We start from the raw sequence: 23,905 nt of genomic DNA, 5'->3' as shown, positions 1-23,905 counted from the left end.
GGATTAGGAGAAGTCTGTAAGCCAAGCGTGTGCAGTGCACGTGAGTCCATTAGTTATCAGTTAATTAGGTTTAAACGTTAATTACATGCATTTTGGTTTGGTTAATTCTGGCCACTATCTGTTGCGCTATACCTCCGCTTTGTAACCCTTTCCTTGTCGTTGAATACGAGTCGTTATTTCTTTCTTCATTTGTATGCTATTGCTGAGGAATTTTCGTTGGCAAACTGACTATTTCGACAAATTTTCCTTGCCAAGACTGACTATAAAGAACAATGACTTTTTCCTTTGGTTTTGTTCTCGAGTCGTAAAGTAATCTTGATTCCCAGTCCGCACGACAAAGTTTATAAAGAAGATTAGCACGACACAGTTCACAGGTTCATTCACACTAGTCAAACTTGGATCAACAAATATAATAAACTGCAACTCAGTAGTCAACTTTCAGATGTAAACACAGAACAAAATGATATATAGCTAGCTACCCCTTCAAAGTTTACTTAGCCATCTCTTGCTTAATTTCAAGACCATACTTATATTCGTGCCATTCGTAGTTATGAGTGCTAGATCATCCATCCATTCTGGTTCTGTGTTGGCTCGGCTTCTATGGCTGGTCATCATTTCGTCTGCTGCTACCTGTTGTTGTTGTTCCAGTGCTGCTGGGAATATCAGTACTTCGAATGACGTCAATGTTCGGTGTATGGCGAGGGAAAAACATGCTCTTCTTCAGTTCAAACAAGGGTTGGTGGATGACTCAAATGATCTAGCCCCTTGGGAAATCATGGAAGATTGTTGCGAGTGGACAGGAATTGCATGCGATTTCCAAACAGGTCATGTCATCATGCTAGATCTCAGTAATACTCATTATTTTAGTTTAAGAGGTGAGATTGGTCCCTCACTACTTGAATTGCCATATCTATATTACTTGGACCTCGGTTCTAATTCTTTTAATGGAACGATTCCCAAGTTCTTAGGTTCTTTGAGTCGGTTGAAAGTACTCAAACTTGGATACAACAGGTTTAGCGGATTCATTCCTCCCCAACTTGGCAATCTATCCAATTTGCATACTCTTGATCTTTCATGGAACTATGTTACTTCTGATAATCTCAAGTGGGTATCTCGGCTTTCTTCCTTGAGATACTTGAACATGTCAGCTCTTAATTTCTCTAGTGCTGTAAATTGGGCCCAATCTATAAGCCAGCTCCCTTCACTGATATTGCTTCAGTTAGGTTCATGTGATCTTCCTGATGTTGATACGGCATCACTTTCCTTTATTAATTCTTCGACCTCTCTCCAAGTATTTGATCTCTCTTTCAATTTCCTCATCAGTTCTTCAGTATTTTATTGGATAGGCAGTGTCAGCAAGAACCCTGTTTCCATTGACCTATCTAATAGCAGGATTAAAGGTCCCATCCCAGATGCTTTCACAAACATGGATTCTCTGTTATCTCTTGACCTCTCTTCTAATCAACTTGAAGGTGGCATACCAAAATCCTTTCGAAGCCTATGCAGATTGGAAAAATTGTATTTATTGTCAAACAATTTTTCAGACAGACTTGAACAATCTATAGGCAACTTGTCTTGTGCACAGAATACCCTTAAGTCACTCAACTTGAGTGATAATCTGTGGTGGGGGCCATTTCCTGATGATCTTACAAGGTTTGTATCCTTGGAAGATTTGGACATTTACAATGCCACTATGAGCGGGTCACTCCCAATGAGCTTTCGGCAACTTTCCCAGCTAAGAACCTTAAGTCTAAGTCATAACCGGTTAAGTGGCTCATTCCCAGATGTTACAGGTCTTTCATTGTTATCATCGATAGATCTTTCCGATAATCAACTGAATGGCTCTCTACATGACAGTTTAGGTCAACTTTCCAGCCTTACACATTTAGATCTTTCTCGAAATTCTCTGAATGTTGTCTTAACTGAAGCCCACTTCTTGAACCTGTCTAAACTACAGTATGTGGATGTTTCTTATAATCCAACTTTTTCTTTCCATGTGAGCTCAAGTTGGAATCCACCTTTTCAGCTTACTATTTTAAAAATGGCATCTTGCAATGTCGGCCCTGCTTTTCCTAAATGGATACACACACAGAGACAACTTAGGCAACTTGAATTGTCTAATGCTGGGATATCAGATTCAATACCTGATAATTTTTGGGCTCTAGCTTGCAGCTTACCTCGGTTAAATCTCTCTTTCAACCAAATCCATGGAAGGTTTCCGGATCTATCATCATTTCCGAATCTACCATCAAGAAACTGCTTCATTGGTTTGATGGACTTGAGTTCCAATCGGTTTTCTGGTGCACTCCCACCATTTCATAAAGATTTAACTGGATTGTTGCTCTCCAAAAACAAGTTTTCAGGGGACCTATCTTCCATATGTTCAACTTGGGCTCCATATTTGTATATACTCGACCTTTCTAATAATCTGCTATCAGGGGAACTCCCTAATTGTTGGGTTCAATTTCAAGGACTGGCCGTGTTGAATATGGCGAACAATAGTTTGTCTGGGAAAATACCAAGCTCATTTGGTTCTCTCAAGTATCTTATGCAATTACAATTACAACGTAACAATTTTTCAGGTGAACTGCCTTCTCTGGAGAACTGTACGCAGTTAGTTTTGGTTGACCTCGGATTCAATAACATATCCGGAAAGATACAAGCATGGATAGGCAGCAGCCTTAAACAGTTGCGGGTTCTACAATTTAGGTCAAACCACTTCTCTGGATGCATTCCCTCACGTATATGTAGTCTGCCTCTCATTCGTGTTTTTGACCTCTCTCAAAACAATATATCTGGAGTATTGCCACATTGCCTCAACAATTTGACAGCATTCTCTTCGGTTTCTCCGGATGAGATGGATTATTTGCCAGCTCATTCTGATTTTGTCTTACAACTTATTTGGAAAGGGGCAGAGAGGGAGTATGGGGAAAACGTTAGGTATTTGAGGAGCATTGACATTTCAAGCAATAACTTAACTGGGGTGATTCCGGAAAACATAACATATATGCTTGGGTTGCGTTCTCTTAACCTTTCAAGAAACAGTTTGACCGGGGTGATTCCTGGAAAGTTTGGTCAGTTGGAGGTGCTAGAAGTTCTTGATTTGTCAAGAAACCACCTATCTGGTAGCATTCCTGATAGTTTTAGGAACTTGCATTCTATAGATGTGTTGGACTTATCGGTCAACAACTTGTCCGGAAGAATTCCAACGAGCCCCCAACTCATGACTTTTTGTGAATCTTCATTCACTGGAAATGTTGGACTTTACGGGCCGCAGCTAACAAGAAAATGCCCGGGAGATAGACAGAGTGAAGATCCAAAAGTCACTGGTGGTACTGAAAGTGCTGAGACTGAAAATGATGGTGATGGTTTCATAACACCAGGGTTTTATGCTGCCATAGGGATTGGATTCTTCATAGGATTTGTGGGAGTCTGCCTTGCTTTACCGCCTGAGACTTCTTGGAGATACGTACAGCAGTGTTTAAGGAAAAGATAAGGAGGGGAGTTCAACTGAAGATAAACGTAAGCTCTTCATTATTTGTGTTGTTGATTCCTTGCACTTACATTTTTGAAGGTTTTCAAAATAATAAACTAGCTCCAGAATATCTTGCTTGCTGGATAACATTACTTACTTTGTTTTGAATAATGATAGACGCTGCTGTCATGTGTGGAGATGAGCTTACCCGAGAACTTGGAAGTTTGATTATTCGGGCCTCTGATGCGGGTGGTTTCAGATCCAAAGTGTCTTTGCTTTCTCTTTCAGCAAGTCAAGGTCTCAGATGCTTGTTGGTTTGTATTACTATTCTGAATAATGGAGAACTGTCTGGGCCTGTAAGTGTAGTAGTCCTGGTCCAAGTATGTACAATAATGAAAGACGTACATGTTCTTTGATATGTATTCCTACTATTTTCCATAAGGTTTAACTAGCATTTTATTTTAGGATGTTGTTTGAGTGCTTATTGTACTTTGGATTCATGCTTTATTTCTTCCTATTCTAAAGCTCCATCTCCTTATGAATAGTGCTCCGATCAATTAGCATTTTCATGTTTGTCATATTTACCTTTCCATCCTAGCTTCTTTTCTGATCAGTTCCTACTCAAAGCAGTAGAGTGAGTGGATTAGGACTGAAGAAGAGAGAGATCAAATTCTGGTGGCGAAGAGAAGGAGATCGACCAAGTGGTGTAGAGTTCATCAAACACTGGACTCTTCATCGATAATCACTGTATATTGAATCCCATTTTCTCAACAACACAGCAAGCAACTCATGTCCATAACTTTTCCGATCGAGTTTTATCATAGCATCTCCTGTTCACTATCAACCTATTGTTTTCTTATTGCTGGCTTCTCTATATTGTAAGTAGCCAATTTCTTTGTTCTTCAATTTGAAATCTTTACTTGCTCGATATTTAACCCAGTACCGATTGATTGCTGATAAGTGTTTGTTGCTTGCGCCTGTAATCTCATCTGGGTTTTATCTGTTTTGGGTGTATGGGGCGTTAATTTGGGATTGGGTGTCTGTGATTTTGTTCTCCGTGGTTTGCAAATTTGGTTATTGGGTTTTGCTCTTGATAATTTCTGCACGGAGATTTTCTGTGGATCACCCGAAAGGTTGGAACTGGGTTCTTTGTCTGTATGCATTCCTGTATTGTTCTTTGTTTTCCCTAAATGCATGCAATGAAAATGAAATCGCAAAATAGGCAGTCCAAGGCCCTTGAAAATAAAGAAAGGCATAAAATGAAATTAAACATTTTAATGTTATTCTTTACGGTCATTTTCATTGCTAAGACTTGCAGATTTGGTCTTCGCATTGCAGAAAGACTCTGTCGTTATGGACTAAGCAATTGAGAGTTAGCTCTGGGAATGGGATGCCTCTTGAAGATGGCCATATCTGGAGAAAATATGGGTAGAAGAAAATTCTAGGAGCCAAACATCCCAGGTACATAAAGACTTTCCTTAAATCCTATTCTGCTACAATAAGCCATACATCCAATCATTACAGTTTTGCTAATTGATGGCATACCTTTTTAAAAGGCAAAGTATAATACATTAGATAAAATACAGTACTTGCTTACTATGTGTATCTTGAAAACTGACAAACCGTAGCTTTCAAAGGCATACTATCCCAGCTAGCTCCTTCACGTGGTTGAAATTGAATCAGTATTACACGTAACAACACCCAGCAGGCCAGCAATGTCCAAACTTTTTTCAATATTATGTAGATATATTGGGGAGAAAGTTGCTTAATATATTTTATTTTTTGTCTGCAAATGGCATTGGCTTTTCAAATGTTGATTGTTATTATGTGTGTGTGTGTAATTTGATGATCTATTCCCCTTTTTCTCTGCCACACTATGATCTATACATGTTATTACTAACTAATGTATTTCTCCCTTCTCTCTTTTGAAGAGACTTCTGATATTATTTTGGGACGTTTTCTGGATGTTTATTGTAATAAGTGGTTAGACTCAATATCCCCCTTATTCAACAGTTTTATTGATCGAGGCTTGAAGGCAGTGACACCAGCCCTTTATTCAAAAAAAAAAATTTAATTAATTATATACATAATGAGGTACTATTTGCATACGAGACATAATCTTTATAGAAGATTCATTTTTCTTGTTTTAATACATGGCTGCTATAAGACAATTACCCGATCAATGGCTATTAGCGTTTGCCAAGTGGAAGAAAAAAAACGCGTATTATTGGATTTTGTGGCTTACATTTTTGGCTTACGGAAGGAGATGCTCCACAAGCTAGGTTCTATATTAGCAAAGGTATTATTAAGACTAGTTTATTGGAAGCTCTACCTTAAGACAGACGGGAGACACCAAACATGAAACAACAGATTTAAAACTATGATTATTTAGTATATTTATCATGCATAATGCATAATGCCTGGCACACTCGTCAAACATGGATCGACATATATAATAAACTGCAACTCATGCATACTCAACTTTCAGATGTGGACATAGAACGGAAATGATATATAACTAGCTCTTCAAAGTCCAAAGTCATTGGCATCGATCTCAGCTTTCTTAGGTTCAAGACCATACTTATATTAATGCAGTTCGTAGTTATGAGTGGTAGATCATCCATACATTCTGGTTTTGTGTTGGCTTGGCTTCTAGTTCTATGGCTGGTCATCGTTTGGTCTGCCGCTATCTGTTGTTGTAGTTCCAGTGCTGCTAGGAATATCAGTCCTTCGAACGATGTTAATGTTCGGTGTATGGAGAGGGAAAAACATGCTCTTCTTCAGTTCAAGCAACGGTTGGTAGATGACTCAAATGCTCTAGCCTCTTGGGAAAGCAAGGAAGACTGTTGCAAGTGGAGAGGAATTGCTTGCGACAACCAAACAGGTCATGTCAATGTCATCAGGCTAGATTTCTACCATGATTCATCTGATTTTAACTATACTCCTTTAAGAGGTGAGATTAGTCCCTCACTACTTGAATTGCCATATCTATATTACTTGGACCTCGGTTTTAATGATTTTAGTGGAACGATTCCCAAGTTCATTGGTTCTTTGAGTCGGTTGAAAGTACTCGAACTTGGATCGAACAGTTTTAGCGGATCCATTCCTCCCCAACTTGGCAATCTATCCAATTTGCATACTCTTGATCTTTCATGGAACTTTGTTTTTACCTCTGAAAATATCGAGTGGGTATCTCAGCTTTCTTCCTTGAGATACTTGAACATGTCATTTCTTAATTTCTGCCGTGCTGTAAATTGGCCCCAATCTATAAGCCAGCTCCTTTCTCTGATAGAGCTTCGGTTAATTTCATGTGATCTCCCTGATGTTGATATGGCATCACTTTCCTTTACTAATTCTTCAACCTCTCTTCAAGTATTTCATCTCTCTGGTAATTTCCTGATCAGTTCTTCAATATTCTATTGGATAGGCAATGTCAGCAGAAACCTTGTTTCCATTGGCCTATCTTATAACAGGATTAAAGGTACTATCCCAGATGTTTTCACAAACATGGATTCTCTATTGACTCTTGACCTCTCTTCTAATCAACTTGAAGGTGGCATACCAAAATCCTTTCGAAGCCTATGCAGATTGGAAAACTTGTATTTATATTCAAACAATTTTTCTGACAGACTTGAACAATCTATAGGCAACTTGTCTTGTGCACAGGATACCCTTAAGTCACTCTACTTGCGTGATAATCTTTGGTGGGGGTCATTTCCTGATGATCTTACAAGGTTTGTATCCTTGGAAGAATTGCACATTGACAATGCCATAATGAGCGGGTCGCTCCCAGAGAGTTTTCAGCAACTTTCCCAGCTCAGAACCTTGAGTCTAGGTCATAACCGGTTAAGTGGCTCATTCCCAGATGTTACAGGTCTTGCGTTGTTATCATCAATAGATCTTTCCTATAATCAACTGAATGGCTCTCTACATGACAGTTTAGGTCAACTTTCCAGCCTTGCGCGAATCGATCTTTCTCGAAATTCTCTGAATGTTGTCTTAACTGAAGCCCACTTCTTGAACCTGTCTAAACTGCAGTATGTGGATGTTTCTTATAATCCAGCTTTTTCTTTCCATGTGAGCTTAAGTTGGAATCCTCCTTTTCAGCTTTATGATTTAAAGATGGCATCTTGCAAGGTCGGCCCTGCTTTTCCTAAATGGACTCTAACACAGAGAGAACTTTCTACACTTGATTTGTCTAACGCTGGGATATCAGATTCAATACCTGATAATTTTTGGGATCTAGCTTGCAGTTTACCTCTGTTAAATCTCTCTATCAACCAAATCCATGGAAAATTTCCGAATCTATCATCAAGAAACTGCAGCATTCCTTCTATTGACTTGAGGTCTAATCGTTTCTCTGGTGCAGTCCCACCATTTCACACAAATGTAGGCGCAGTGTGGCTCTCCAAAAACAAGTTTTCAGGGGACTTATCTTCCATATGTTCAACTCAGGCTCCAGAATTGCTTATACTCGACCTTTCTGATAATCTGCTATCAGGGGAACTCCCTAATTGTTGGGTTCAATTTCAAGGACTGGTCGCGTTGAATTTGGCGAACAATAGTTTCTCTGGGAAAATACCAAGCTCATTTGGTTCTTTAAAGTCTCTTTATCAATTACAATTACAACGTAACAATTTCTCAGGTGAACTGCCTTCTTTGGAGAACTGTACGGAGTTAGCTTTTGTTGACCTCGGATTCAATAACTTATCTGGAAAGATACAAGCATGGATAGGCAGCAGCCTTAAAAAGTTGTTGGTTCTACAATTAAGGTCAAACCATTTCTCTGGAAGCATTCCCACAAGTATATGCAGTCTACCGTTCATTCGTGTTTTGGACCTCTCTCAAAACAATATATCTGGAGCATTACCACATTGCCTCAACAATTTGACAGCTTTCTCTTCGGTTTCTCAGGAGGTGGATTATTTGTCATATCCTTCTGATTTTGTTTTACAACTTATTTGGAAAGGAGCAGAGACGGAGTATGGGAAGAACTTTAGGTATTTGAGGAGCATTGACATTTCAAGCAATAATTTAACTGGGGTGATTCCGGAAAACATAACATATATGCTTGGGTTGCGTTCTCTTAACCTTTCAAGAAACAGTTTGACTGGGGTCATTCCTGAAAAGTTTGGTCAATTGGAGGTGCTAGAAGTTCTTGATTTGTCAAGAAACCACCTATCTGGTAGTATTCCTGATAGTTTTAGGAACTTGCATTCTATAGCTGTCTTGAATTTATCGATCAACAACTTGTCAGGAAGAATTCCGTCCAGCACCCAACTTCTGACTTTTACTGAATCTTCATTCGCCGGAAATGTCGGACTTTGTGGGCCACAGCTAACAACAAAATGCCGGGGAGATAGATCAAGTGAAGATCCAAAAGTCACTGGTAGCACTGAAAGTGGTGAGAGTGAAAACGATAGTGATGGTTTCATAACACCAGGTTTTTATGTTGGCATAGGGATTGGATTCTTAATAGGATTTGTGGGAGTCTGCCTTGCTTTACCCCCTGAGACTTCTTGGAGATACGTGCAGCAGTGTTTAAGGCAAAGATAACGAGGGGAGTTCAACTGAAGATTAACGGTAAGCTCTTCATTATTTCTGATGCTGATTCCTTGTACTAACATTTTTGAAGCTTTTCAATATAATAAACTAGCTCCATATATAATATCCTGCTTGCTGGATAACATTACTTACTTTGTTTTGAATATTGATAGAAGCTGCTGTCATGTGTAGAGATGAGCTTCCTCGAGAACTTGGAAGTTTGATTATCCGGGCCTCTGATGTGGGTGGTTTCAGATCCAGGGTGTCTTTGCTCTCTCTTTCAACAAGTTGAGGTCTCAGATGCTTCTTGGTTTGTATTACTATTCTGAATAATGGAGAACTGTCTGGGGCTCTAAGTGAATACATGTTCTTTGTTATGTATTTCTACTATGTACTATTAAGGTTTAACTAGCATTTTATTTTAGGAGGTTCTCTGAGTGCTTATTGTAATTTGAGTTTCATGCTTTATTTCTTCTTATTGTATTCTATGGTTTCATTGATCAAGACTTAAGAGCATTTGCACTAGCTCATTTCAAAAAAAAAAAAATAAATAAATAAAATTGCATTTTATGAGCTTTGAGTTTGAACAATGCATTCCATCAGCTCAGATTGCAGTATGGACCAACTGACCAAGGGATTAACCACTATTAAACAACTGTTCAATGATTCATGTAAACCTATATAGGAAAATATCTAATTAGTCGAACCTGTTCTTGTTTTAATACATGGCAGCTATGAGCCTATGAGACAAAATTAAATCAAATAGTATTACTTGCATATGAGACATAATATTTATAGAACGTTACTAACTTGCGAGATATGGCTTACGGTGAGAAGGAAAAAACTAAAAGTCGATATATTCGCAGAATATTCTTTTTCCATAAGCCAAAACTGAATGGATTCTCGGCTTACGGGGACAGATAGCAAAGGTATTAAGACTAATTTATTCAAATCTCTAACATAAGACATTCAGGAGACACCAAACAAGAAACAACAGATTTATGGTAAGATTATTTATCATATTTATGATGCATAATGCCTTTCACACACTCGTCAAACTTGGATCTGACATATACAATAAACTGCAGTTCAATACACAACTTTCATATGTAATTAAACATGGATGGAAATGATATATAACTAGCTCTTCAAAGTTCAAAGTCATTGGCATCTCAGCGTTCTTAGGTTCAAAACCATACTTATATTCGTGCAGTTCGTAGTTATGAGTGGTAGATTATGTCTTGTTTTGACATAATCTTAGAAGCTGCTAGAGTGTGGGGAAAGGATCTTACTCGAGAGCTTGAAGTCCGAGCAGGCTCTAATGCGGGAGGTTTCAGTTTTTTTAAGTCAGGGTTTCTGAGGCTTGTTTGTTGTCTATGGTTCTGTATAATGGAGGCCTATTTTGGTTATCTATGTATCAAGAATCAAGATCAATGATAATAGCACCTCTGCAGGTCCTCAAATATTCCATGCTACTAATAATCTACTGAAAAACATGTTTATTTTAATTTGATTCTACCGTGGTTGAACAACATTATATAATTTTCTAGACTCAACAAACATTCCAACAGCTCAGACTATCATAAAGGCAAAGGCAATAATCACCAAGTCAAAGAATGGCTATGCTTTATTCAGTTATTTAAACAAGCATGAGAATACAGATGAGTGAGATGACTAAAACTGAACCTGTTCAGAGGAACCAGTAAGGAACCTCTTTCAACCTCAAGCACACCAAGAACAAAGAGACAGACTTTGATTCTGTTACTCGGACGGAGTCATCCTGTCAGAAAATTTGGCCAAGTCACAAGCATATATTAGCTGATCAAAGAGTTATTTCTTCAATTTGTATGTCTCCCAAATCTGGTGAGACAATAGTCAACATGTTTTTAAATATCCCAAGTTGATCTTCTGGAACTTTCAGGCATATGAACTTTTCCAAAATGGAGTTTCATTGCACCCGAAAAAGACAAGAAAAAGAAGAAAAAAAAAAAACAACTCTTATCCGGCAAAATCATGATGCTCCTCAGCTTATTCTGGAATCTTTTTTCTTTGAGATAAATAATGCAGTAAGGCAAGCACATTAAAATGTCGTTGAAAAATAACAACGATCATAAAGTTCCATAAAATGAATTTCTTGCAGGCAATAAAATGTGAAGAACAAATTTTTATACCTTGTGGACTGAAGAGGGTATTGGATTCCTGTCAAACTATAACTGATTTTTATTCATACATGGAAATGCCCATACTTTCAACAACATTCAGCTCACACTGCCACAATGGCATCAATCACTATGTCAAAGAATCGGTATCCTCTATAAAATAAAACTGTTCAATGATTTACACCCACATAATAATACAATGATCTGAACCTGTAATGGACTCATTCAGCCTCAGGAACATGAAGATATAATCAGAAGCTTTATAATATAGATGTTACTCGGACAGAGTTATCAGCAGATCCTGTTAAGAAAATGGGCAATGTCGGGTGCCAATCTACAGTAGTTATGGCAGCACTATGTGGGAGAGTTCTCAACCCATTTGTAGCATGACCTCTAACCTGAGCCAAGTTAAGAAAACAAAGTCTTGAATGAAAACATAAGCATTACCTACAACCTCAAAATATGGTAATCAGGTAAATCCAAGACCACTTTGACTTCAAAACCATAAACAAGTGCGATCCATATTGGATTGCAAGGTTCAAAATGTTTAGCACACTAGTTGAGTCCATCATACATGAAAAGCTATTATAATAATAGGGAGGAGGGGAAGAGAACAACCTGATAAATGGGTGCTCTTACTGAAGCAGAAGTTACCAACAGTCTCCCCCCATTAGCATCCAAAGCCATTTCATGTCTGCGATCTTTTGAGCTCTCAGGGCCACAGAACCTACAGTATGGAAAAAAGTAATGTTAGTGTATCCTGGTGTAAGCATATATTTTGTTGATGGGATCATAAGACACGTGTGTCACCAATATTCAAGTATTCAACTATTAACATTGTTGTGGCAAAGAATAAAGTTGTTGAAAGTAAATGCACATTGATCATCTAAAATAATCTACATCAATCTAGAGAAGTCTAGAGCAATCAAGAGAAGTCCAAGAGTTGCTAGATTGATCTAGAATTATCAAGTTTTCCCAAACTCTTGCTCCTAAAACTAAAGTCCTAAACACATTGTCCTAGCCCACTACTATCAAAAGCTTCCGCACCAAATTACAACAGTGGTATCAAAGCCACAAATTCTAACAAAAGTACCTGCTACAATTCCTTGACCAAAGGACTTGACCTTGGTTTTGCAAGCTCCATTCAAAAATCTGACAGTACAAAAGCAATAAGTGAGTTCAAATAATAAAGGAACAACACTTCAAATACACTGGTTAAACTTCATGCCCAAAATGACTTTTAAAGTCCTTGCCTTTCCATCCACTCCCAAACTGAAAATGCTAGTCTCATCAGGCCCAAAAAGAATGGAGCTTATAGCAGAGTCATGTGCAGGCCACCCAGTTATTTGCTGACCCGCAGACATATCTGTGGCTTGTTAAGGAGTTCATTATTATCATATATCTACAGTTCTACACTCATGTAGCGATGCAGGCAACCTCAGCTGTGCAAAAATTAGAGCACCCATGTACTAAGACAAAAAGCATTATCAGCTTAATGCCCTTGCAGAGGGTGCTTCAATCATCTTGGAAAAGTAAATGGAAACCCAGTAATGCAAAGTTGTCTAAAACAGGGATTTCAAATTCATGTAAAATCAATTAACAACCTACTTTCAGATGATTTAAATAAACCCCTAACGTAAGTGTGAGGATACCAAACATGTGAATCATTCCATCAGTTGCAGCGGCTGCTAAGATCTTCCCATTGTGATTGAAACTAAGAGATGTAATTGCAGGTGGATCTTTACCAAGAGGAAGGACTGTCTTCATGAAACCCATAAGGTTAACAAGGCCTATAAATATAGGGGAAGTTGCAAGCATATATGAGGTTTTGGTACAATCAAGAACATACCATAGCCTTCCATGTCCTCATGTTCCACACAGTTAACGAAGCAAAACCCAGACTATCAACATAACTCGTTCCCTGCCTACGAAGACAATAAAGTCCTGATTCAGATATTCATGAGGATATAGATCACCCAAAGACAAATATAAACACAACTATAAATGGGCATGAATTGTAAGGAGAGTCTTTCCGGTGACCAAACTATCCCATTTCAACACCACGTGCTCATATTTTAATAAGTTGAATAGAGCACTTCAGTCAAAACAGTGGTAAGATAAGATCAGGAAAAGAGCATACCCCTTGGATGCTGCAGCAGAAACAAAAATTGGCTCTACAGGGCTGCATTTTATATCCAACACACTGCAAGAGGAAAAGAAAAGGTAAACAGCAGCACCAAGAAGTATAGGCTTGTAACAGTGGTGATAGGAAGAACCTTGGAAATTCTTCACTTGTCTGAAGATCACAGACAACTCTCTTTGCATCGACATTCCATGCTTTAATGCCTCTATCAGCGGTGCCTATGAGAAGCTTTTGTCAAAAGAACAAAAAGCTTAAAAGTCCATAAATTCAATCTCAAATAATCAGATTATGATTCCAAAGACAAGCGATAAATGAATGACCATATAAATCTAATCTGCATACCAATCGGTCAGATTTACATTCCCAGTCAAGTGACATAATTTTGGCTCCACAATAAATGGTTGCATTTCTGGATGCTGGAGTTGATGAGTCATATGTCCATATCCTACATTAAGTCATTAAGTATTAATGAAAAAGTAAATACAGATTGTAAATTTAAATCAGCTAAAAGTTGAGAAGTTGAACAATATAGTAGCATACATGATGAGTATATATCATGAGTAACCAAAGGAGAGTAACCAAAGGAATGTAATACCTAGGCAGCTGCCAGATGTAGGAAATAAGTGGCGACAGTCAATAGGTCACCAGGAAATGGACATATGATATAGTGATACATATGAAACACAAACTAAAAAACTTGGACACCCCCACACTATAAAGTTTATGTTTACAAACTTTAACTGCTGTACCCAGACATACCTCACTGTACCATCGTCAGATGCACTGGCTATATTGTTTCCAGATGCAGAGAACCGGCAGCAACTGATCGGACTTGTGTGGCCCAAAAATGTCTCCTGGAAACCATGGTCATCTGAAAGTTATAGAGTCTCCAATAAAAGATAAACTAGTGAAAGTAATGGAAAATCAGTTATGACTATCAGGAACCAGTCATGCTTTAAGAAATTTACCTGAAAGTCAACTTCAACTTCAGGGAAATCTTCTACACTGCTTTCTGTGGCATTTTCTGCCACATCACATTCACTTGTTATACAAACGATAATCTACAAAACAGCTACAACAGTGTCTATATGCACAAAGGAGAAAGAAGTCACGTATAGAAGTTAACTACCATTATAGGAACCATCCTGGAACAGTTGAATGGTATCACCAGTTCCACCAACTCCCACATGAAGACTCGATGAATAATTTAAATCATTAATGGACTTGGATATTTTTAATTCTGGTTGAATTCCAATGGATCCAGCACCCTGATCTCGACCAAACTCTGCTTCCCCGATTTGAAAAGTAGCAAGAGGGCTAGTTTCCTGAGCATCTTTAGATGGAAGACGATTTTCCTCGGGCACTTCACTTGACGAGCTCTTGGTTCGTTCGATGCTTTCATCCACTACTGATGAAGCGTTACTGAGTTCCAAAAAAATATCAGAAAAATAAATAAGCCTGCACCAAATCTATACAAATTACTGAAACAAGGACTCTCAAGAGAGTATAACTATGAAAACTATTACCTTCTTAACTGGTATATCTGACCATCTTTTTCCTCCAACAAAGCTTGAAGTTCTGACAACTTGAGATTCAGTTGCTTGATGTCTCTTTTTAAACGGTTGACAGTAGTCTTCTCTGAGCTAATTTTCAACAAGGCTGGCATACGTGGTTTAGTTAAGGGCATTTTCTACATACCTTAGTCATAATGTGCCATCAAAAGCAATGAACCAATGAAAAACTGACCAACAGCAATTCATCTAAACAATACTGGTTTTGATATGGGAGTTGGGAAGTTCTGATAATATTTAACATATATGGAATTTGTCGACATATGAACACAGAAACATAAGTAGCCTGCTCTCAGATGACAAGAAACATATATATATATATATATACACATAACAGAAATACTATATTGAAGGATATGAGTACCATTGAAGATCTCACTAAAAAAATTCCTCACAGATAAACGCAATGCATCATACCATTCCTTTGAGAAATATATACGAAACTCAGGATCAGCGCTCGGTTTCTTTACATATGGAATGGCTGCACCACACAGACAAGAATATAACTCTATGACAAAAGTAGTTCACTAAACTGAAACAAACAAATGATAGACAAACCTACCAAACCATGGAGTCCAATCCTGGCTCCTTTGCAACAAATCATTCCCCTTCATACCAAAGAACTCCAAAACCTTATCCCTCCTCCCTGCATTTACGGCATTTACAACATAGTACCGCAAAATAGAGACCTCCATCTTCGATAAAGTAGCCAAAAGCACAGTCTCCGACGATGAAGAGAGACACTGCTTGAAAAAACTCAACAACCCAACTAACTTCTCCGCCTGAAACTTCGGTACATACACCGAGAAAATCAACTCCATTATCTTCTCCACTTGAAACCCGTTGCCAATATCCGTCGACAACTCGGAATCAAAAGCTTTCAAAGTGCTAGTGAACCCCCTAAACACTAGAAACTCCCTCACAAGCTCCTCAGCATACTGCATATTCTCCATCTTGCCCCTACTACACCATCAAAAACCAAATGTTCACCTTCTCCAAATCTACACTAAAATCGTAAATTTCATCACTAAATCACAAAATTGATGATCAAGCTCTGTATGACATAATTGAAGAAAAAAAATTGCAGAAAATCTCAAGTTGCTTTAGTTTTAGCTCACATTTAGAAACAAACAAGTATGATAAGTTGCGAGGCTCCATAAAGCATTGATCTTGAAGACAATTCAATACAAAGTTCGAAGCTTTAAGGGTTTAAAGAGATCTAGGGTTTACAGTGATTGAGATTTGAGGAATTGGGAATGATAGAGAATCGTACCTTGTGGAATTGCAGTTGGGTATTTCGGGATTGCAGCGAACTGTTAATTTTGTTGTTCCGGGTATAGGAAATTGAGAACTTACCTAACTTTTACGATGGAAACTGGGTTTCGTTTAGCCTTGTGGAGTGAGAGATACAAAGTAAAAAATTGGATTGGCGCTTAAATTTTTACTTTGGTAAGTATTCTTTTACCGGACTTATATACCCTTTTTGCCTTTTTTGTTCTCTGACATTTTGGGAACATCTGTGATTTTTTTTTCAGAAGAATTTAAAAATAAAAAAATGGTTCTATAAGGATATTCAACCAATTAATGTTGTTGGGTGTGGGTCTTTACCTTTTGTTAAGTTACAGATAGCGGTTTGGATGGTCAATTGTGGTCTTTGTTTTGTCTCGTGTCTGGTGTTGAGTTTTTTAAGTGATATAGTCAATAGCATTTTCTCTCTTTAAGGCAATGATGACAGGATATTAACGGTGGTAGAAGATGAAGGGAGTTTCTGATAACATATTCCTGGTAAGGACTAAGGACGCGTTATATATCACTGAGTCCAGAGTTAAGTGTTATGTGATTATCAGACGTTCCGCGACCATTCATTTATAATCATTAATGATGTATATACTCGTATGAACGTTTCACTGACAATAAATGCACGATCACAAAGAGAATATTAACGATGAAATGATTAGACGTCAAAGTTAGAAAAATATATTAAAAAACTTCAACCACTAATACTCAGCAAGATTGAACAATACCTTGAAAGTCACGACGGTTAAAAATAGTAAACTTTCTGCTATAATTTTCGCTAATCTCGTTACCAATTCAAACCGATGAAATGAGAAACCCAAACCTACTTGTCATCACTATTTTCCCTTATTACAAATCTTCCTTGCCTCAATGAACTATCCTAAATAACCCCTAAAAAGGCAAAAGACTTGATTGCCACCCAGGCCTGCACCTGAAAAGAAGAAAAATACACAACCCAAGAGGCCAAGACAGACCGGCCCAAGGCACCCATTATTCCTTTCCCTTTATTTAGACCAAAAATGGAAATAAAGGTCCACTCTTGCTGACACTTTAAGATTTATACCCCCTCTTTTTGCAATTGGAGGACATTCCCACTACTACAGAATCTCTAGCGAAAGCGAACCTTCACCACCCAACACGACGTCGTCTCGCCTCCGTTTGGATCCCCCCCCCCCCCCCCCCAGAACGGTTCTCAGGTCAGGTCCCCCTCTCTCTCTGTTCATTTCTTCAAATTGGGATTTGGGAATGCGATTCCTTCCCTTTCCTTGTAGGAAAGATTGTTCCTTTTTTCTTGTGCATTGTGAATTTGAGACTCTAAAACCCATGAAGAGCAGGAAAAGCCCCAATTTCCCAATCCCTATAGTAATAGGATTCTTTGATTGATCAATCTATATTAAAGCCAACAAATTTGGTGTTAGGAGTTCAATTCGCATCCGGGTTTTGGAAATTGTATACCAATTTGTGTTCTTTCGCAAATTTGGGTTTTGCTGCAGTTTAGGGTTTTTGTAGATGGATTCGGATTTGGAAGGAATTGAGGCTAGGGAGAGTAGGCTGCGCAATGCTTATGAGAGTGCTCATGCTCAAGCTTCGTCGATTTTGCGGTTCACGGTGCAATGGAAGGAGCTTGAGGAGCATATTGAGTACACTAAGGGGTTGTTTAAGGCCCGATTTGAGGAGGTTCGGAACCGGGAGAGGGAGATTGGGGTGAAGGAGAAGGAGATGGCGGAGGAAGAGGTGAAGTTTAAGGCGGAGAGGGACTCGAAAGCGAAGGATTTGCATAGGATTCAGAGGATGGTTGAGGAGAAGCAGAAGGAGATTGATGGGATGGAGAAGCGGTTTTCAGAGGTGGAGGATTTGGTTAGGGAGAAGGAGCTGGATTGTAAGTTGGTTCGGAAATGTATTGAAGAGGGGCAGAGGAAGTTGGGTTCGGTGGAAGAGCAGATTCGGGTGAAGGGGATGCAGTTGAAGTATGTTCAGGGGTTGGTTGAGAAGCAATGGAAGGAGCATGATTTGAAAGAGGAGAAGATTCGGGCAATGGAGAAGAAAGAGAAGGATTTCAGTTTGCTTGAGAAGTCGATGGAGGAGTGGGCCGGTAGACATGAGGCAAAGGAGATGGAGCTTCGGAGATGGGTTGAGAAGCTTGAAGGACAGGAGAGAGAGGTTGGCTCTAAGATTGATGAAGTGAATTTGATTGATAAGAAGGTCCATGAATGCCTGAAAGAGGTTCAGTTGAAAGAACAGAAATTGTATTCCCTTGAAAAGTCACTACATGTACAATCGTGTGGACTTCAAAAGAAAGAGAGGGAGCTTGAAATCAAGCAAGAACAAGTTGATTTGGATGTGGTTCGAAAATCCACGAAAGTACACAGCCAGACTTTGAAATCGAAGGAGAATTCTCATCAATTGGAAGTTGAGGAATCAGAAGATACTATTCCTTCTGCTAACAATGGGAATCGGGATGGCAGAGGCTTGCAATTGTTAATGAACCAGCATTTGAGGAGGAATGATTTGATGCTTAAAGAAATCGACGATACTCTTCAAAGGTCATCAGATCCAGCTAAACTGTTGTTGGATGCAATGCATGGTTTTTACCCTTCATATTCGGCTGTGGAAAACAACAAGTTTGAGTTGACAGTTATTAGGAGGAGTTGTAATTTTTTGTTGAGGGAGTTAAAAAGAGTCTCTCCAAATATTACTCCTCAATTGAGAGGAGAAGCTATGACGTTAGCAGCTGAGTGGAAAGCTAAGATGCATACTGACAACTGGTTGGAGGTATTGGGTCTTTTGCTGCTTCTTGCTGCTTATGATTTGAGCTCTACTTATGATGTGAAGGAGCTTGAAAGTCTGGTTGGTATAGTTGCTCAGCACAACTATGACACAGCTGAATTATGCCTGGCTCTTGGTATTGGAGATAAGGCACCTGATCAGGACACACAGGGTCAAAGCACTTCAAAAAGAAATACAAGCAGCAACAATTGTTCCCCTGATAATAAAATTGAGAAACGTGCAGATTCTCCACTGGCCAATATTCAACAGACTACCACCACAAATACAGATTTACCGAATCTGCAGGTGTTACCAAATGAGCATTTGAGTACTGGGAATCCTTTGATGATTCCAGCTGTTACAGATGGTTCCTGTCAGTCATTAGTTGGTTTAGCAGGTAAAGTGGTTGCAGCAGGTTTGGTTCAGGAGCTTATTGCAAACAAGCAACTGCTTCAGGCCGTTGTGTTTAGTTGCACCCTCAAGTTAACTGACATGTTTCCCCCTGTGCCACTGTTAAAAGAATGTGCAGAGGGTGCGATAAGGAATGGCTCAAAGGCAGTAAAGGACCTGAAAGATGTGATTAGATGCATCAAAGATTACAACCTAGAGTCCGAATACCCATCCAAGGACATTGAATTGCAACTTCAGAAGCTGGAGAGCCTAATAGTGGATCGGGAAGCTGCATGTCTTGACGCCAAGCCAGTTAAACAACAAGCTAAGAAGAAAAGATGGAGGAAACGTGATAGCAGCACTTATGTCTCCGATTTTCAACCACCACAATCAGCGAAGAAGAAACACATCAAGTGTTACCATTGCAATGAGCTAGGGCATGTTCAGAGCAACTGTCCCCAAAGATGCTGAAGGCTTATGAATTGGTGGTAGTTTTGTTGTAAGTTTGCTCAGCATTTCAGGACAGAGAGTTTTGGAATCTTTTATGTACAGGACTGGTTCTTTATGTAATTATCATGATGGTTTTTCCTTAAATTTTCTTACTGTTTATAGATGCATATTGGTGTCTCTTTCCTTCTTTGCTACCTAGTTCATTTGTTCTTGCAAGAAGTTTAGTTCCACAAACACTTGATGATCTTGACTTTAGATTGACCAAGATCTACATATCTATGGCAGACAAGATATTTACACCTTTCCAAGGCTTCTCTCTTTTTGTTACATACATGCCTCTGCTTATGGAAAATGTGGTTTACACCTTTTGCAGATACGAATATGATAAATATATTTGTTTCAAATCTGTTGTGCAACCTTCACCTTATATAGAACAAGCGGCAAGCGTATAACTGAATTTCGGTGAAAGCGAACAAACCCAGAGCTGTAAAGTAAATATATAAACCTTGCGTTTGAAGAGCTGAAAGACATCAGGTCTTGCAATTTCATGCTATGTAGGCACTTCTTGTTCATGACCACTGCACTTTTCTATCTTGATGGAATGACTGAGCTTATAACTAGCTGCAGGTGGGTGTTTGGCTTCTTGTATCTTCTTGAATATGAGGTCCTGCTCCATATAGTTCATATCTAGATGGTACTGGGTCCTATAAAACATAGTCACAGCATCTAGGAAAGCCATGAAGAAGATTACAGATGAAACTAGTATCATGGAGAAGGGAACCCACCATTGATTTCTGGGAGTACTAGACGGTGGTGACGACGAGGAAAGTACAATCCCTATGGAAAACAAGCCTTGCAGCAGAACATAAGCGATTGTTAAGTTCTGAGCTCTCGTCTCGTGGTACCATACACGTTTTTCTTGCTTTTCGTTGATGATTCTCAGTTCCTTGAAGCTTTCCTCGAGCTCTTTTAAGTTCATGATGAGCTGCTCTCAGGAGCACTATTGCTAGTGATCACCAGCTTAGGAAGCAAGAAGCAAACTAGACCGACACTTGATGGCATGATTAGGTTTGAAGTTTTTCAATATATAGAACCAGACAGTTTATATTTTAATTTAGTGCCTTTCGATTCAGGTTCATAGTAATTACCAGGAAATTATCAACTTGGTCTACGCGGCTTTGTGCCTTCCGACTCCGCTTCGTTCACACAGAAGTCGTTGCTGAACATATGACTTTTTCAAACCATGGCACAGCCGGACATTTTATATAACGTAACTTTCATATGAATTCTGAGGATAATGGGAACTAACTGAATTTGTACTTTGTTCAAGAGTATGGAAATGTCACTCACAGCATTCAAATTCTAAAAAAATTAGACACCATACCTTGGAAGTAATACAAATATTATATACTGAAAGTACATAAATCGCGCGTTTATATTGTTCTAGAGTTTAAATATATATCTCACTACATGCAAATTCCAACCAAAATACTATTCAAAAGCTTTGTAAAGTATACAAATTAATCTTAACACTTTCAGTTGTAGAGATTATTGCTTTGAAAACTCACTGAAACAATTAAAAAAATGTAACGACTACTTCGATCACCACGATATAAAGAATGAAACATATACTTCACAATCTTTTGATCCTCTGGGAAGTTCCAAAATGTACTTTCGGAAGTTTTCTTCGTCTCCGGTCAATGAACCGGTCCAATAGAATGAAATAATCATTACTTGAATGCATTTTCCGAAGAAATTATTTCATTTCCATACACACGAAACTCTATGTTCTTCAAATGTGACAGACACAAAGGCAGTGGTTCTATATCAAAGGGTAGATAAATTCCCTGAGTGGATCATTAGAAAATAGATTAGACACACATGATAGGCAAGATTCATATCAGATAAGTGAGATAACATTAGTAGAGCGAGGCTCACTTAGTACACGGCACAACACCCGGGATAAGTCCATAGCCTCTTATCTAGACATCGCCTTCTATTAAGGTGAGCCTAGCTAGGTTTGAAAAGTGATGAACTAATACGTTACAAAGGTGAAATCCCGATCCAATTTACTTAAAAGGGAATAGGAATCCATCTTTGAGTATTGTTTAACACTCAACCTTTCAGTAGCTCCTCATGAATCAATTCAATTGGATGAGCCTAGTTGTGAAAAGTGAATAAACTCAACAGTACAAATATAACTCCTACTTCACAAGTTCTAATAAAAAAAACACTAAACAGACAATAACAAAAAAAAAAAGGTGTTATCTTGTGAAGTAGAAAATCGGGTCATTGTTTGTTTAGTGTTTCTCGGTGGTTCATCGCATTTGTCTATATTCAAATTTGCTTCAATGTGAAAGCTTTGGACCTTGTTTTCTTATTGTTTGATGAACTGGTGCAATAAACAAAAATCTTGGCTCAACTATTGTTCTCAATGTTGATTTGGGACTTAGAAGTGAGTTGTACATCTTAAAAGAGTAGTTCATGAGTCATTCGAATGGCTTCATCCTAGCATCTTGGTTTGAAGAAAATGAACACCTTTCAGCCATCGGAAGAGTCAATGGCACGAGAATTGGAGGTCGGGTGGTAGTAGAGCATTTGTGTTGTTTCGAGTCGTGTGGTTTTTGAGTTTTTATTGAATAGCTATGAACCATAATTGAACATGAAAATAATTGCAACAACACTATGCATTCAACCTGCTTGTGATGGAAGGTCTACATTAAGGATTAACAGTGCTTCAAATTTAATTTAATAGTTGACAGTTAAATATCATGCGGTAAAAGACCATATGTGTACATTTCAACAACAAAAGAGATAGCTTCCAACATAACAAACTTATCAAAGAAAATAACTACATCTTTCATAAATAACAATGCAGCCAGTTGCACAAATTGGGGAATGATCTATTCACTTCATTGTAAGGGCATGCATAATCTCTTGATTTGTCATGCACACCAAGATTCCTGAGAAACCTAATGAGATCAAATATGTTGTTCGAATTGTATGAGACCTCTTTCTACCTTATATCTCGCCAACAACAGGCACTCAACCAAGGAGTTTATTTTTCAATCCAATCTCGATACATTTTGAACTCACTTCCTTCTGCTACAATTTCAAAAGTACTATATCTGCATAGCGTTTTTGCTACTAACAATGTATGATCAAACATAATGAGATACTTCATTCGTTTGGCCGATTTCATTAAATACAGGTGACTTAAGAGTTGTCTAACAAATATATCATACGTCCTAAAAACAAAGAAAACAAAATAAGCAAATAAATAACAAACATGACATTGAGTCATAATGCCAATATGTACATCATCTATTAAATAATGAAGATATCATACCTGAAATTGCCTTCAGTATAATAAAAAAACGCCAAGAATGAATTTGTCTCATCTGATTCTACCAAAGACTTCAAAACAAAATCCTTGAGAACACCTCTACAGCCAGTCCAATCTCTTCAATTCATAAAAACCATAATTGTTTAGGTATCCATCAGTCCCATTAAACGTAGATATCGTGCTTTTGTTGCAATATCAAAAGCACGATATCTACATAGTTTTTTTGCTACTAGCAATGTATGATCAAACATAATGAGTTACTTTATTCGTTTGGCCAATTTCATTAAATACGGATGACTTAAGAGTTGTTTAACAAATATATCATACTTCTTAAAAACAAAGAAAACAAAATAAGCAAATAAAAAACAAACTTGTCATTGAGTCATAATGCCAATATGTACATCATATATTAAATAATGAATATATCATACCTGAAAACGCCTTTAGTATAATCAACAAACGCCAAGAATGAATTTGTCTGATATGATTTTCCCAAAGACTTCAAAACAAAATCCTTGAGAACACCTCTACAGTCGGTCCAATCTTTCAATCTCTTCAATCCATAAAAACCAGAATTGTTTAAGTATCCATCCCTTTAAACGTAGATATCGTGCTTTTGCTGCAATTTCAAAAGCACGATATCTACATAGCGTTTTTGCTACTAGCAATGTATGATCAAACATAATGAGATACTTCATTCGTTTGGCCGATTTCATTAAATACGGATGATTTAAGAGTTGTCTAACAAATAAATCATACGCCCTA

The 23,905-nt window shown here is 38.2% G+C and overlaps 5 protein-coding genes across 9 annotated transcripts; 4 read left to right on the top strand and 1 right to left on the bottom strand.

Moving 5' to 3' along the window:
- Positions 1-550: 550 nt before the first annotated feature.
- On the top strand, positions 551-1,830 carry LOC121049920 (receptor-like protein EIX1). The gene is made up of 2 exons (XM_040508375.1): positions 551-1,653; positions 1,785-1,830. The coding sequence occupies exons 1-2, from the start codon at positions 551-553 to the stop codon at positions 1,828-1,830; spliced, it is 1,149 nt and encodes a 382-aa protein (XP_040364309.1).
- A 478-nt stretch (positions 1,831-2,308) lies between these two features.
- Positions 2,309-4,633, top strand: LOC112181560 (receptor-like protein EIX2). Its single transcript, XM_040514685.1, has 2 exons — positions 2,309-3,522; positions 3,653-4,633. The coding sequence occupies exon 1, from the start codon at positions 2,489-2,491 to the stop codon at positions 3,494-3,496; it is 1,008 nt and encodes a 335-aa protein (XP_040370619.1). The 5' UTR covers positions 2,309-2,488; the 3' UTR covers positions 3,497-3,522; positions 3,653-4,633.
- A 1,446-nt stretch (positions 4,634-6,079) lies between these two features.
- Positions 6,080-9,031, top strand: LOC112172431 (receptor-like protein EIX2). The gene has a single exon (XM_024309778.1). It carries the CDS (start codon positions 6,080-6,082, stop codon positions 9,029-9,031), a length of 2,952 nt encoding a protein of 983 aa, XP_024165546.1.
- Positions 9,032-11,163: 2,132 nt separating this feature from the next.
- On the bottom strand, positions 11,164-16,313 carry LOC112182356 (WD repeat-containing protein 91). Of its 4 annotated transcripts, none has more exons than XM_024320844.2 (16): positions 16,166-16,313; positions 15,455-15,893; positions 15,251-15,373; positions 14,848-14,989; positions 14,451-14,743; positions 14,290-14,345; positions 14,081-14,175; positions 13,664-13,766; positions 13,455-13,549; positions 13,319-13,381; positions 13,028-13,103; positions 12,831-12,939; positions 12,432-12,544; positions 12,272-12,330; positions 11,797-11,905; positions 11,164-11,576 (listed from the first exon to the last, which is right to left on the bottom strand). In XM_024320844.2, exons 2-16 carry the CDS (start codon positions 15,843-15,845, stop codon positions 11,439-11,441), a joined length of 1,965 nt encoding a protein of 654 aa, XP_024176612.1. In that variant the 5' UTR covers positions 15,846-15,893; positions 16,166-16,313; the 3' UTR covers positions 11,164-11,438. The 4 variants fall into 4 exon arrangements, with proteins under 4 accessions (XP_024176612.1, XP_024176625.1, XP_024176634.1 ...); XM_024320857.2 differs by having other exon boundaries at positions 15,455-15,855; positions 16,166-16,292; XM_024320866.2 differs by having other exon boundaries at positions 15,455-15,852; positions 16,166-16,281.
- Positions 16,314-17,349: 1,036 nt separating this feature from the next.
- LOC112172423 (FRIGIDA-like protein 2) lies at positions 17,350-20,582 on the top strand. 2 transcript variants are annotated; one of them, XM_024309766.2, is made up of 2 exons: positions 17,350-19,843; positions 20,168-20,582. In XM_024309766.2, exon 1 carries the CDS (start codon positions 17,698-17,700, stop codon positions 19,813-19,815), a length of 2,118 nt encoding a protein of 705 aa, XP_024165534.1. In that variant the 5' UTR covers positions 17,350-17,697; the 3' UTR covers positions 19,816-19,843; positions 20,168-20,582. The 2 variants fall into 2 exon arrangements, with proteins under 2 accessions (XP_024165534.1, XP_040368386.1); XM_040512452.1 differs by lacking the exon at positions 20,168-20,582 and having other exon boundaries at positions 17,350-19,351; positions 19,475-19,961.
- Positions 20,583-23,905: the final 3,323 nt, after the last annotated feature.

Source organism: Rosa chinensis, chromosome 1 (assembly GCF_002994745.2).
Source record: "Rosa chinensis cultivar Old Blush chromosome 1, RchiOBHm-V2, whole genome shotgun sequence".
Classification (NCBI taxonomy): Eukaryota; Viridiplantae; Streptophyta; class Magnoliopsida; order Rosales; family Rosaceae; genus Rosa; species Rosa chinensis.
This window is presented reverse-complemented; position numbering and strand designations above follow the sequence as displayed.